The sequence below is a fragment of the Trifolium pratense genome, linkage group LG4 (assembly GCF_020283565.1).
Source record: "Trifolium pratense cultivar HEN17-A07 linkage group LG4, ARS_RC_1.1, whole genome shotgun sequence".
NCBI classification, from domain to species: Eukaryota; Viridiplantae; Streptophyta; class Magnoliopsida; order Fabales; family Fabaceae; genus Trifolium; species Trifolium pratense.
The window spans coordinates 43,111,218-43,125,946 of NC_060062.1; the positions used below are offsets into that span (position 1 = coordinate 43,111,218).

The 14,729-nt window shown below is 33.6% G+C and overlaps 2 protein-coding genes across 2 annotated transcripts; one reads left to right on the forward strand and one right to left on the reverse strand.

Moving 5' to 3' along the window:
• Positions 1-7,041: 7,041 nt before the first annotated feature.
• On the reverse strand, positions 7,042-8,592 carry LOC123923413 (putative protein FAR1-RELATED SEQUENCE 10). The gene is made up of 3 exons (XM_045976102.1): positions 8,458-8,592; positions 8,278-8,347; positions 7,042-8,171 (listed from the first exon to the last, which is right to left on the reverse strand). Exons 2-3 carry the CDS (start codon positions 8,298-8,300, stop codon positions 7,514-7,516), a joined length of 681 nt encoding a protein of 226 aa, XP_045832058.1. The 5' UTR covers positions 8,301-8,347; positions 8,458-8,592; the 3' UTR covers positions 7,042-7,513.
• Positions 8,593-10,211: 1,619 nt separating this feature from the next.
• Positions 10,212-14,697, forward strand: LOC123921265 (putative pentatricopeptide repeat-containing protein At5g09950). The gene is made up of 3 exons (XM_045973735.1): positions 10,212-13,966; positions 14,052-14,184; positions 14,439-14,697. The coding sequence occupies exon 1, from the start codon at positions 10,321-10,323 to the stop codon at positions 13,390-13,392; it is 3,072 nt and encodes a 1,023-aa protein (XP_045829691.1). The 5' UTR covers positions 10,212-10,320; the 3' UTR covers positions 13,393-13,966; positions 14,052-14,184; positions 14,439-14,697.
• Positions 14,698-14,729: the final 32 nt, after the last annotated feature.

Sequence of the window (14,729 nt, forward strand, 5' to 3'; positions counted from 1 at the left end):
ATGTTATATCCATATATTGGGTTGTTGTGACCTTAACGACCGTTGGTTATGGTGATTTGCATGCAGAGACTTTTGGAGAGATGAGTGTCTCCATCGTTTTTCCGTGCATTAATCTTGTAGTAGCATCATATATATCACAGGCTATATAACCAACTGGATGTCTCCTGGCATGGGTAAAGAGCAATCGATCCTCCTGACATCTCATATTCTCCACATTCCATAACGTTCTAGTAAGTTAAAGGCATTTAACGGCTATTCGATTTGGACATTGATGGGCGTCGTCCGTAACACCCCATCATATTACTTATCCCCTTCATCAACAAAGGAAACAACATTTATTTTTCCACGTGAAAACTTCTCACTTAGTAACTTCTCACACCTTTTGTCTGTTTCCTGCAATGATGTCAATTATTTACATCGAAGAATATTTGAAGAAGTACATTCTCTAAAAATATTTGCTTTGTTTATTTTATTTGAAAATTTTGCTTCAAGTTAAAAGACAAATTTATGCAAAAAAAAATATTTTCTTTTGTTTGTTTCTCAAAGAAGATGAATAAGTTTTTGTTATTTTGTGAAGTTGATATTGGATATGCATTTTTAGTTTATGTTTTAGTTTATGGTGCTATATACTGACTATTCTATCAGCTTATACCTGCATAGTATCACTGACGCAATGAAGTTTCACACAATCACAAGCAAAAAGTTTTTTTATACTTGATAATATAATTAACTTTTTGTTTTTGATTGATATGATTGCAACATTTTTTATTGCATTCATTGATGACAAGACATGTATGATGGTGGATAATCGAAAGAACATTGCCATAGAGTACTCAAAAATGATTGTCGTCGATATATTCTTGTGGTTTTCCTTGGGAAGCATATGTTATATCCATATATTGGGTTGTTGTGACCTTAACGACCGTTGGTTATGGTGATTTGCATGCAGAGACTTTTGGAGAGATGAGTGTCTCCATCGTTTTTCCGTGCATTAATCTTGTAGTAGCATCATATATATCACAGGCTATATAACCAACTGGATGTCTCCTGGCATAGGTAAAGAGCAATCGATCCTCCTGACATCTCATATTCTCCACATTCCATAACGTTCTAGTAAGTTAAAGGCATTTAACGGCTATTCGATTTGGACATTGATGGGCGTCGTCCGTAACACCCCATCATATTACTTATCCCCTTCATCAACAAAGGAAACAACATTTATTTTTCCACGTGAAAACTTCTCACACCTTTTGTCTGTTTCCTGCAATGATGTCAATTATTTACATCGAAGAATATTTGAAGAAGTACATTCTCTAAAAATATTTGCTTTGTTTATTTTATTTGAAAATTTTGCTTCAAGTTAAAAGACAAATTTATGCAAAAAAAATTTTTTTTCCTTTGTTTGTTTCTCAAAGAAGATGAATAAGTTTTTGTTATTTTGTGAAGTTGATATTTATGATATGCATTTTTAGTTTATGTTTTAGTTTATGGTGCTATATACTGACTATTCTATCAGCTTATACCTGCATAGTATCACTGACGCAATGAAGTTTCACACAATCACAAGCAAAAAGTTTTTTTATACTTGATAATATAATTAACTTTTTGTTTTTTATTGATATGATTGCAACATTTTTTGTTGCATTCATTGATGACAAAACATGTATGATGGTGGATAATAGAAAGAACATTGCCACAAAGTACGCCAAAACGATTGTCGTCGATATATTTTTGTGGTTTCCGTTTGAGCTTGTTGGGCTGAGATTCCATACTTCTAGTCGAACTCATAAGATACTCAACGCTCTTCGCTTTTTTCGCCTTATCCGTTTCTACAGAGTTTATAGTTTGTACCTTGAGTAAGTTTGAATTTTTTTTACTTGAAATTTTAAAAAAAGAGATTATGAACACTTTATTGTTTTTTTGTTGTAAATTATAACGTGAATATGTTGAGTGCAGGCATAAGAAGAGTGACAAGATTAATTTTACTTATATTCGCGCGGCGATACTAATCATGGTAAACTTTTGAAAAATATTAATCATGGTAAACTTGAGAAAAGTGCAAAGAATTGATTATTTGTGTATGTAGATGACTTGTTTTGTCTTACATTGTGGGGCGTGTATCTTCTACTATGCTGCAACCTTGCATAGTGACCCCACGGGAACATGGATCGGATCTCTACAAAAGAAGTGGTGGGAAGCATATCTTATATCCATATATTGGACTGTTGTGACCTTAACGATCGTTGGTTATGGTGATTTGCATGCAATGACTTTTGGAGAGATGGGTGTCTCCATCATTTTTTTGTGCATTAATCTTGTAGTAAGATCATATATCACAGGCTATATAACCAACTGGATGTCTCCTAGCATGGGTAAACTAGATGAATATGTGAGTAAAATATATTTCTGAATTATTTGATGTTTTATGTTGAATATATATATATATATATATATATATATATATATATATATATATATATATATATATATATATATCTTACTTACATCTTATCTTGTGATTTATAATTTTAGAAAGAACACCGAAGTGTTGCTGCAAGTTTTTGCGAGCGAAGTTGTATACCTACTCCTTTGCAACAGGATATATTTTCTCATCTGCGTCTGCAGTATACAACAGAAATCCATGGATTTCATTATTATAAGGATCATCAGTTTCTCCAATCCTAGAGGTATAAGAACAAGCATTCTCCAACTTCTGTGCCACAAAATGTCAGATAGCCATTTATTCGAAGAAGTCTCAACTGAGACGCAATTTCACATGGTAATTGTTATTTTACATTCAATATTTATGATTTCGTATTTCATTTGTTTGAACTAAAATTTATATATATATATTTTGAAACCCAGGTACAAGCAATGGAAATTGTAAGTTTTCCGGAAAATGCAGCAATTGTATTGCAAAATGACTTCCCCACATGCTTTTATTTTCTATTAGATGGTTCGGTGGTGAGTCTAATTTGAATACTATATTAAAATTTTAAAATTCTATAAAGTTTTTGTGGTAGGTAACATTTTCATGTTTTTAATTTATCTTTTTATCTCATGTTTTGTCTTCATGGACAGGATTTAATGATTTTTGAAAATAGAATTGAATAAGTTTATTTGATTAATAGTACACATCAAGCAAAGTATTAAGTACTTTATCTGTCTATTGTAATATAATATACGGTAATATAATAAAACTGAATCTTAATCCTGATTTTAGGTTGCCGAAATGATAAGATTGGTAATTTTGTTGGTGAAAGCTGCGTGTTTACTAATAAACCGCAAATGTTTACCATCAAAACAACCCAAATTAGCCAACTTTCTAAAATAGACAGAGACAATTTTTTGAAAATTCTCGAAGGAAATCCAAGTGACGGAGCCATCATGTTAGGAAACTACATCAAGGTATGTTGTTTGTAAAAGAATATATTTTTTTATGTTATTTAAATTACATATGTATATAAGCACCATGAGTTACATTTATTGTTTTGTCTGCAGCTACTCAATTTATTAGATGACCATTACATCAATAGAGTCTTAAAGAGACTCGAGTATCAGATGGCCATAAGTAGGATTTGTTTTTATTGTTTTTTGTCGCTTACATTGACAAAAGAACTTTTGCCGTCGTGATATTCCAAAGAGAATTATTATCAACAATGTTAAAACATTTATTTTGCGTGTGATTTTGATCGCTCCTTTTGAGGTGGTTGGGATGCAATACCCTCCTAGTAGCACAACATATCGGATATTCACAGGGCTTTCCTTTCTTGGTCTTATCTACGCTACATAATCAGTGATTGTTTAACCGAGTAAGCTGTGAAATTGTTTTTCACTAAAAAATCATATATTCTTGGTTTTTTTTTTATCTTTGTAGCTAATGATGATAAATATGTTTATTTTGAGTGTAGGCTTGAGGAGAATGAAAATATAAACTTTGTTATTGTTCGCTTGGTAAAGATTGTCTTGGTAAGCGTTTGTAATTTCAACAGTTTATGAACATAAACTCATCTTTCTTTAGCAATATTTTGGTGGGTAGAAACTTATGATTACCTCAAATAATTTGCTTATATTTTGATGAAGGTGAGTTAGACTGATAATTGGAATGTTTATTTTTGTTAATATGTTTGCTTGTTTATTTTGCCATTATGGTGGGTGCATATTCTATTTTATAGACAAAAATTGTGATAACTATTTGTATCTTTCTCATACATGCCTTATGTTTGTTTGAATTTGTTAATAAAATGTTAGCCGTTAAGAAACAATAAATATTAAAACTTGTTTGCCTTTTGTAGGATATGGTGCTATATACTAACTATTCTATCAACTTATACTTGCATAGTATCACTGACGCAATGGAGTTTCAAACAACCACAAGCAAAAAGTTTTTTTATACTTGATAATATAATTAACTTTTTGTTTTTGATTGATATGATTGCAACATTTTTTGTTGCATTCATTGATTACAAGACATGTATGATGGTGGATAATCGAAAGAACATTGCCATAGAGTACTCAAAAACGATTGTCGTCGATATATTCTTGTGGTTTTCCTTGGGAAGCATATGTTATATCCATATATTGGGTTGTTATGACCTTAACGACCGTTGGTTATGGTGATTTGCATGCAGAGACTTTTGGAGAGATGAATGTCTCCATCGTTTTTCCGTGCATTAATCTTGTAGTAGCATCATATATATCACAGGCTATATAATCAACTAGATGTCTCCTGGCATGGGTAAAGAGCAATCGATCCTCCTGACATCTCATATTCTCCACATTCCATAACATTCTAGTAAGTTAAAGGCATTTAACGGCTATCCGATTTGGACACTGATGGGCGTCGTCCGTAACACCCCATCACATTACTTATCCCCTTCATCAACAATGTAAACAACATTTATTTTTCCACGTGAAAACTTCTCACTTACTAACTTCTCACACCTTTTGTCTGTTTCCTGCAATGATGTCAATTATTTACATCGAAGAATATTTAAAGAAGTACATTCTCTAAAAATATTTGTTTGGGTACATTACAATTTTCTTTATTTTATCTGAAAATTTTGTTATTTTGTGTAGTTGATATTTGATATGCATTTTTAGTTTATGTTTTTTAGCTTGTTGTTTAGACTTTACTCAATTCCTCGTAAAAACAGGAATTTTGTATTTTCTCCCCACTTCAGCTCATCTTGTAAGTTGGGCGTCTGTTGTAGTTCAAACAAAATGGCAAGAATTAATGGAGGTATTCAACAAAAATTGAGACGTTGCATCATATCCCCTGATAATCTTTATTACTGGTTATTCTAGTATATATGCTTTTGTTTTTCCTAAAAATTTGTGTGTTTTTGCGTTTGGCTAGACAAGAATTGTGATAACTATTTGTATCTTTCTCTCTCTTTCTACATACATACCTTATTTGTTTGAGTTTGTTAATAAAATGTTAGCCGTTAAGAAACAATAAATATTAAAACCTGTTTGCCTTTTGCAGGATATGGTGCTATATACTAACTATTCTATCAACTTATACTTGCATAGTATCACTGACGCAATGGAGTTTCACACAACCACAAGCAAAAAGTTTTTTTATACTTGATAATATAATTAACTTTTTGTTTTTGATTGATATGATTGCAACATTTTTTGTTGCATTCATTGGTGACAAGACATGTATGATGGTGGATAATCGAAAGAACATTGCCATAAAGTATTCCAAAACGATTGTCGTCGATATATTCTTGTGGTTTCCCTTTGAGCTTGTTGGGCTGGCTGAGATTTCAGACTTCTAGTCGAACTCATAAGATACTAACGCTCTTCGCTTTTTTCGCCTTATCCGTTTCTACGGAGTTTATAGTTTGTACCTTGAGTAAGTTTGAATTTTTTTTACTTGAAATTTTTTAAAAAATAGATTATGAACACTTTATTGTTTTTTTGTTGTAAATTATAACGTGAATATGTTGAGTGCAGACTTGAGAAGAGTGACAAGATTAATTTTACTTGTATTCGGGCGGCGATGTTAATTATGGTAAACTTTTGAAAAATATTAATCATGGTAAACTTGAGAAGAGTGCAATGAATTGATTATTTGAATTTTTGTGTATGTAGATGACTTGTTTTGTCTCACATTGTGGGGCGTGTATCTTCTACTATGCTGCAACCTTCAATAGTGACCCCAAAGGAACATGGATTGGATCTCTACAAGAGAAGTGGTGGGAAGCATGTTATATCCATATATTGGGTTGTTGTGACCTTAACGACCGTTGGTTATGGTGATTTGCATGCATAGACTTTTGGAGAGATGGGTGTCTCCATCGTTTTTCCGTGCATTAATCTTGTAGTAGCATCATATATATCACAGGCTATATAACCAACTGGATGTCTCCTGACATGGGTAAACTAGAGGAATATGTGAGTAAAATATATTTCTGAATTATTTGATGTTTTATGTTGAATATATATATCTTACTTACATTATCTTATGATTTATAATTTTAGAAAGAATGCCGAAGTGTTGCTATAAGTTTTTGCGAGCGCAATTGCATACCTATTCCTTTGTGACAAGATATATTTTCTCATTTGCGTCTGCAGTATACAACAAAAATGCATGGATTTCATTATTATAAGGATCATCAATTTCTACAATCACTACCTAGAGGTATAACAACAAGCATTCTCCAGCTTCGCTGCCACAAATTATTGTCAGATAGCCATTTATTCGAAGAAGTCTCAACTGAGACGCAATCTCAAATGGTAATCGTTATTTTACATTCAATATTAATGATTTCTTTTAAACTAAAATTTATATATATATATTTTTTGAAACCCAGGTACAAGCAATGGAAATTGTAAGTTTTCCGGAAAATGCGGCAATTGTATTGCAAAATGACATCCCCACATGCTTTTATTTTATATTAGATGGTTCAGTGGCGAGTCTAATTTGAATACTATAATAAAATTTTAAAAAAATGATAAATTAAAAAATAAGAAATGTGACAACATATATAAGAGTTAATTTTAGTTAATTTTATTTTGTACCCAAACATATATAAGAAATGTGACAACATATATAAGAATTAAGAAATGTTTCCAAAAGTTGTTTCAACAACCACACATATGTTTGTTCCGTTTCATCGCAAACAATTGCAACACATAAAACAATAGTTTTGTTGTGGTGGTTTACCCCATATAATATAACTAATGGGCACATATACTTGTTCCTCTTATATGTAGCATCAAAAGCAACTACGTCACCAAAAATATTGTAATCCCTTTGAGCAACACCGTCACACCAAAACAAATGTGACTAATGGGCACATATACTTGTTCCTCTTATATGTAGCATCAAAAGCAATTACGTTACCAAAAACACTATAATCCCTTTGAGCAGCACCGTCACACCAAAACAAATGTGTAAGTCTTCCATTATCATCAATCCCATGCCTCCAAAACATATTATCGTCACTTATACGCATACTTTCAAGATATTCACATGCAGCTTTGGCATTTGTAGAAGAGGTTAAGCGCAACATTCCTTGCATATTGTACATATCTTTCCTTCGAAAACCAACATTTTCAAAACCCCAGCTTCACTAGCAAACAACCCGAAGATATGGTTGGTCTTTATTCCAACATGCTTCATGTGGTTCATACGCCAAATGTCATATTTTGTCATCTTTCTATAACCCGGTAACATACCCATAAATTGATCACCCAACATGTCATAGTTATGGGTGTTGTTGAACAATTTGAAGAACCACCTACCAATTATTTTATCAATGTGAACACAACACTTAGCCGGACAACCACATCTGGTGCAACTTCTTGGTACACGTCTTCTACTTATTGAAGGAAATTTAGTCTCTTTGGCAATGCTTTGTCTATAGCAAACAAAAGTCAGTTGAGTTAATTCTCCATTTACTTTACTCCTTAATACGACATGTTTTCTTGCGGCAAAACCATAAAAACTTGCATACCAATTGTAAAAAATAAAAGCCACAGCAACATTCAAGAAATGGTATTTCATTATACCATCCATGTTCATTTCTTTGAAATCAATACATGTGATGTCTTCCAATGAATTCACTGCTTTGTTGACGTCAAAACAACAACCAGACTCATCACTTTGAACCTCGTCACTTTCTGTTTTTTCGTCTTTACTTTGAACCTCAAGCTCACTATTTTGAAGTAAAAAATGCTAAATAATCAACATTCTATGATTTAATCTTTGTTACTACAACTTGTACACAACACAACTTAAACAATAACAAAATGCACACACACCTGATTTGATTCAGTTGAATCATCCATGTTGCCACTGGATTGTGAACTAATAACCACCATTTTTCAAGGACTACGCAAAATCAAAATTAACAAACATTAACCCAGTTGAATTCGGAGCAACTAAACACTAATTGAACACTAATCGATAAAGCAAGATCAACTAATTTAATTTAAACATACTTTAAAAATTCCAAGATGAGAAAGTAGATCTGTTTTGCATGACCCAACAAGAAAACATTGTTGAAGAAGAAGAAGAAGAAGAATTGTTGAAGAAGATGAATTAAGTAAAGGGATATTAATGATAAGTTGTTGAAGTTTGAAAATTAATGATATGTTGTTGAAGTGTTAATAGGATGGACGATGAGTGATATTAAGTTTGAAATGAAGATGAAATGGGTAAGACCCAACTTGTATGATAGATTGGAAATGGGTTGTCATGATCCAACTTGTAGGATCCAAGTTGACTATTATATGGTGTGTTTTGACTAGGGTCCATGGTATGAATATTAGCAAAAATGTTGACTTTTGGGGGTTGTGTAAGTTGCATAGATTTGAAGGGTTATGCATATTAAAATTTACCTTATAATAATATAAGGGTCTTGCTAACGAGTGCCCCGGGGCACTCTTTAAGCATTCCATTAAAAGAAACTTTTTATTCAAAAAAATTAAACACTTCAATTTCTAATGCGTTGACTTTACGCATTTTCATAAAAATTCTATAAAAAACTTACTATTTAAGGGCTTAAAAAGTGCCCCGGAATACTATTTAGCATTTGCCATAATATAATTACCTTGAACCCCCTCAAATATTAATCTTTCACCCTATATTTCGTATCCAACAAACCAACTTTCTTGTGTGCACTAAGAGCTACTGATATTCTTAGTTATCCAAAGTCTAATAACCCTCTCCTTTTGTGAATGCTGACAGCTAAGTCCTACAAGTTTAAGCACACAATTTTATATCACATAAATTTGAGTGGTTTAAATCTTCAACAACATTTTCATAAATAAACCCAAATTTAAGGCTTTGCCACTAAGCCAACGGCACAAACATGAAATTATTTAGGGCTTCTTTGAATTAGTTTATTTTTGAACTTTTTTTAAACAAGTTTATTTTTGAGCTTATGTAAACAACTTAAGCAATTTGGATTAGATGTAGATATTTGGGTCAAAGTAAAAAAGTGTACCATGCTAACACACACCTTCTATTTTTTGAGTAAATCTCAAGCTCTATTAAGTTTTTTTATTCCTATAAATATCTCAAATGTTGTTTTTAGTCCCAATTTATTTTAGCAATTTTCGATCCTCCAAATACTTTTTATTACAACTTTTGGTTCATGCCTTTAAATCAACTCGTGTGTATTATTGATAGAAATCTCTTTACCAAAGGTTAACTTATTTTAAAAATGATTAATTAAAACCAATAGGTTTGTTCTAGTGGTGAGAGGTTTGAGTAGTACGTTATAGCTTATGAGTTCGATCACCAGCTCATTGTAAACAAAAAAAAAAAGGATTAATTAAATATGAATTTTTATTTATTTTTTGCTTAAAATTTTGTTTTTTTGTTTTTTTTGCGGTTATCTTTAATACATTATAAAAATTATATAAGCAAAATTTTACTTTTTAAATTTATTGAATAACTAATATATTTGATTTATAATTAAGTTCGAATAGTGAATTAAAAAATAAAAATTTGCTTATAATTAAAATGATCAACATGAGCAACAAACTCTCTAAACCCAAATTAAAACTAGGACCTTGGTTAGTAAATAAAAGGAGGTGGGTAATTTAAAGTTAGGCAGCAGTAAATAAAATCTAACTAAAAAAGAAAATATTATTTAAACACATTTATTTGACTAAAAAGGACAATATTATTTTTGTTTTTTTTTTAATATTTTTTGTATACCTCTGTTTCTAGAAAGAGAGTTAATGTCAATTTTATTTCTCAAATTTGATACCTCAACTAAAAATCTCAAGCTCAATGTCTTCATTTGACACCAAATACAATCAATTATATTTCCATGCACTAAAGTTTCGAAAAACATGATACTCTGTCATAGGCGTTTATTGAACAAACACAATTCAACTTACACTCTACTTCGTCACTACGCCATTTCTCATTCTCAATTTCAACCTTTGGATTTCGAATTTGATAGATACAAAACCTCTTGTTCCTCCAACGATGCCAATAACCTTCATTTACAAATCTACAAAACCGGTTTCATCAATGATGTTTTCATTTGCAATACCCTTATTAACATATATGTTAGAATTGCCAACTTGGTTTCAGCACATAAACTGTTCGATGAAATGCCCCAAAAGAATCTTGTTTCTTGGTCTTGTTTAATTTCAGGCTACACACAAAATGGTATGCCAGATGAGGCTTGTTCTTTATTCAAAGGGATCATTTATACTGGTCTTTTACCTAATCACTATGCCATTGGTAGTGCTCTTCGTGCTTGCCAACAATGTGGTCCGACTAGACTTAAACTTGGGATGCAGATTCATGGCTTCATTTGCAAGTCTCCGCATGTTTCGGACATGGTTTTGTCTAATGTGCTTATGTCTATGTATTCCGTTTGTTCTGCTTCTGTCGATGATGCTCGTCGTGTTTTTGATGAAATAAAATTTAGAAATTCTGGGACGTGGAATTCTATTATTTCAGTTTATTGTCGAAGGGGAGATGCAGTTTCTGCTTTTAAGCTATTTTCCAGTATGCAAATGGAAGATATGGAGATTAATTTAAGGCCTAATGAATATACATTGTGTAGTTTAGTAACTGCTGCATGTTCTCTGGCTGACTGTGGACTGGTTTTGCTTGAGCAGATGCTAACCAGAATTGAGAAATCCGGATACTTACGTGATTTATATGTTGGTAGTGCTTTGGTCAATGGGTTTGCAAGGCATGGTTTAATGGATTACGCTAAAATGATTTTTGAGCAGGTGTATGATCGCAATGCTGTGACTATGAATGGGTTAATGGTTGGACTGGCAAGGCAGCACCAAGGTGAAGAAGCAGCTAAGGTATTTAAGGAAATGAAACATTTAGTGGAAATAAACTCGGAATCTTATGTGGTTCTTTTAAGCGCTTTTACTGAATTTTTGAATTTAAAGGAAGGGAAGAGAAAAGGTCAGGAGGTTCACGCTTACCTGATTCGCAGTGGTTTGGTTGATGCTCGGATTTTGATTGGAAATGCACTTGTCAATATGTATGCTAAGTGTGATGCCATTAATTATGCTTGCTCAGTTTTTCAACTCATGCCTAGTAAAGATACTGTCTCGTGGAACTCTATGATCTCTGGGCTTGACCACAATGAGCGGTTTGAGGAAGCAGTTGCCTGTTTCCATACAATGAGGAGAAATGGAATGGTCCCCTCAAATTTCTCAATTATTAGTACTTTGAGTTCGTGTTCAAGCCTAGGTTGGTTAACATTAGGACGACAGATACATGGTGAAGGGATCAAATGGGGACTTGATTTGGATGTTTCAGTTTCAAATGCCCTATTAACGTTATATGCTGAAACTGATTCTATCAACGAATGTCAGAAAGTTTTCTTTCTAATGCCAGAGTACGACCAGGTTTCTTGGAATTCTCTTATTGGCGCATTAGCAAATTATGAGGCATCAGTTTTACAGGCCGTAAAATATTTCCTGGAGATGATGCAAGGTGGATGGAGACTTAATCGAGTGACGTTTATAAATATTTTAGCAGCAGTTTCATCTCTTTCAGTTTTAGGACTGGGCCGTCAAATCCATGCTTTAATCTTAAAATACTCTGTTGCTGATGACAATGCTATTGAGAATGCACTTCTAGCTTTCTATGGAAAGTGTGAGCAGATGGAGGACTGCGAGATTATTTTTTCTAGAATGTCTCAGCGAAGAGATGAAGTCAGTTGGAATTCAATGATTTCTGGATACATACACAATGGCATCCTGGACAAGGCCATGGATTTGGTGTGGCTTATGATGCAAAGGGGACAGAAATTGGATGGTTTCACATTTGCCACCGTTCTCAGTGCTTGTGCTTCAGTTGCAACACTAGAACGTGGTTTGGAAGTTCATGCATGTGCTGTAAGAGCTTGTTTAGAATCTGATGTTGTTGTTGGCAGTGCACTAGTTGACATGTACGCAAAATGTGGAAAGATAGATTACGCTTTGAGGTTCTTTGAATTGATGCCTGTCAGAAACATATATTCTTGGAATTCAATGATTTCAGGTTACGCACGCCATGGACACGGACAACAAGCTCTAAAGCTTTTTACACGAATGAAACAGCATGACCAATCACCAGATCATGTCACCTTTGTTGGGGTTCTATCGGCTTGTAGTCATGTAGGGTTAGTTGATGAAGGATTTAAGCATTTCAAATCAATGGTTGAAGTTTATGGACTGCCTCCTCGAATAGAACACTTTTCTTGTATGGTAGACCTCCTTGGGAGGGCAGGTGATGTTAATAAGATAGAGCAATTTATCAAAACAATGCCAATGGATCCTAATATCCTTATTTGGAGAACAGTTTTAGGTGCATGCTGCCGAGCTAACGGCCGTAATACAGAGCTGGGGCGGAGGGCTGCGAAGATGCTTATTGAGTTAGAGCCGCAGAATGCTGCGAATTATGTGCTTCTTTCTAACATGCATGCTGCTGGTGGGAAGTGGGAAGATGTGGCAGAGGCTAGGTTGGCAATGAGGAAAGCAGCAGTGAAGAAAGAAGCTGGGTGTAGTTGGGTCAACATGAAGGATGGAGTTCATTTGTTTGTGGCTGGAGATCAAACACACCCTGAAAAAGAAAAAATCTATGAAAAGCTCAAGGAGCTAATGAACAAAATGAGGGATGCTGGATATGTGCCTGAAACCAAATATGCACTCTATGATCTTGAGCATGAGAACAAAGAAGAACTCCTTAGCTATCATAGTGAAAAACTAGCAATTGCTTTTGTTCTCACTCGCAAATCTGAGCTGCCAATTAGGATAATGAAGAACCTTCGGGTTTGTGGTGATTGTCACACTGCTTTCAAATACATATCAAAGATTATTGATCGACAGATAATTTTACGAGATTCAAATAGATTTCACCATTTTGATGGTGGCATGTGTTCTTGTGGGGATTATTGGTGACCAATGCTAAACAATTATGCAGTATCTTTGGATCTATCTACAGCATGGACATACTCCACTGCCCACAAGATTCTTTCACCACTGATGCTATGGGGGAACATGGTTGACATTTGCAAGTGCAATTTATAAATGATGTTAGTAGCAAAGAAGAGTGAATGAAAATAGTGTGACACATATTGATATTGATTGGCATGTTATATTAGGTGATAGAGATAGAAGAGTGGCAATGTCTGGAAGTTCGATGACAATCCACCACTATGAGAAGTATAGGTGCAAATTTTGGAACTCTGACTATGTCTTAGTTTAGTCAGTTATCTGATTCTGAATCATAATCAGATTTGGATCCAACTAGTACAACAGAGCACAATTAGAAAGGAAGACATTGGCTTGGTTTGGTACCAGGTTGTCTTGTTTCTCTGAAACTGAGTTGTAATAATTTTGTACATCTTCTCACTGTAACTTTTCATCGACTCCTAATGAGAAAATGTTTTGACATTGTGGAGAACAACATTGATCAGAAACTGATCGGGAACTTAAAGCCCATCTAGTTGGGATTGAGAAGTTTATTTTGATGGTCTGTTTGCGCCTTATTTAAAGTTACTTATCGCATTTAATTTATTTGTTATGGTTTGTTTTATGGTCTGCTTGTATACTTGCAGTAATGGTCTTTGGATGTTATTGGAGTCATTGCTAAGACATGACTTAGTGGAGACCTGCTTGTTATTTTAAGGATTTGAAACAAATGGATTTTTGGAATGCATACTGTTTTCTGAAACGAGTCTGCAATATCTGGTATGTTATGCATACTATTGCATACTTGTTGCCTACTGCTTGCTGCATACTGCTTAATTTCATGCATACTGCCTGTTTTCCATATCGCTTTCAGCCACTACTTATTGGTGCCGAGAAGGTTATTATTGCTGTTTTCCAAAGACTCCTCTTGTTTGGTCTTTTGACTCGTGTTAGTGCCTTATAGGTAACTTGATCGTAGATCAGATATAATCTAGTTTGTGATTATTTTGAATTTGGTATTGCTTTCTTTACAGACATCTCAAACACGAGGAAGAGAGATGCATGGAAGAGTTGCAGTGCACCAAAAGGGTTTTTTGAGACTGATAACATTTCATGCTAGCTAGGCCTAGAAGCTGCAAATGCTGTTGGCACTCCAAATTAGTGCTAATAATGGTACAAGTTTGATTATGCTAGGTTGTGCATGTAAAGATGAGCTAGGCATTAAACACAAGCCATTGCACTGAGGCATGGTTCAAGACTTCAAGATATAAAATAATCTACCTTTTTAATCAATTAATCTAATATATAGAAAAATAAATGTAGGA

Excerpts from the sequence above, each read along its gene's own strand:
- LOC123923413 (XM_045976102.1), bottom strand. The coding sequence starts at position 8,300 with ATGATTCAACTGAATCAAATCAG. Across the intron at positions 8,172-8,277 it reads ATTCAACTGAATCAAATCAG|TGAGCTTGAGGTTCAAAGTA; the intron begins GTGTGTGTGCAT and ends ACTTCAAAATAG.
- LOC123921265 (XM_045973735.1), top strand. The coding sequence starts at position 10,321 with ATGATACTCTGTCATAGGCGTTTATTGAACAAACACAATTCAACTTAC.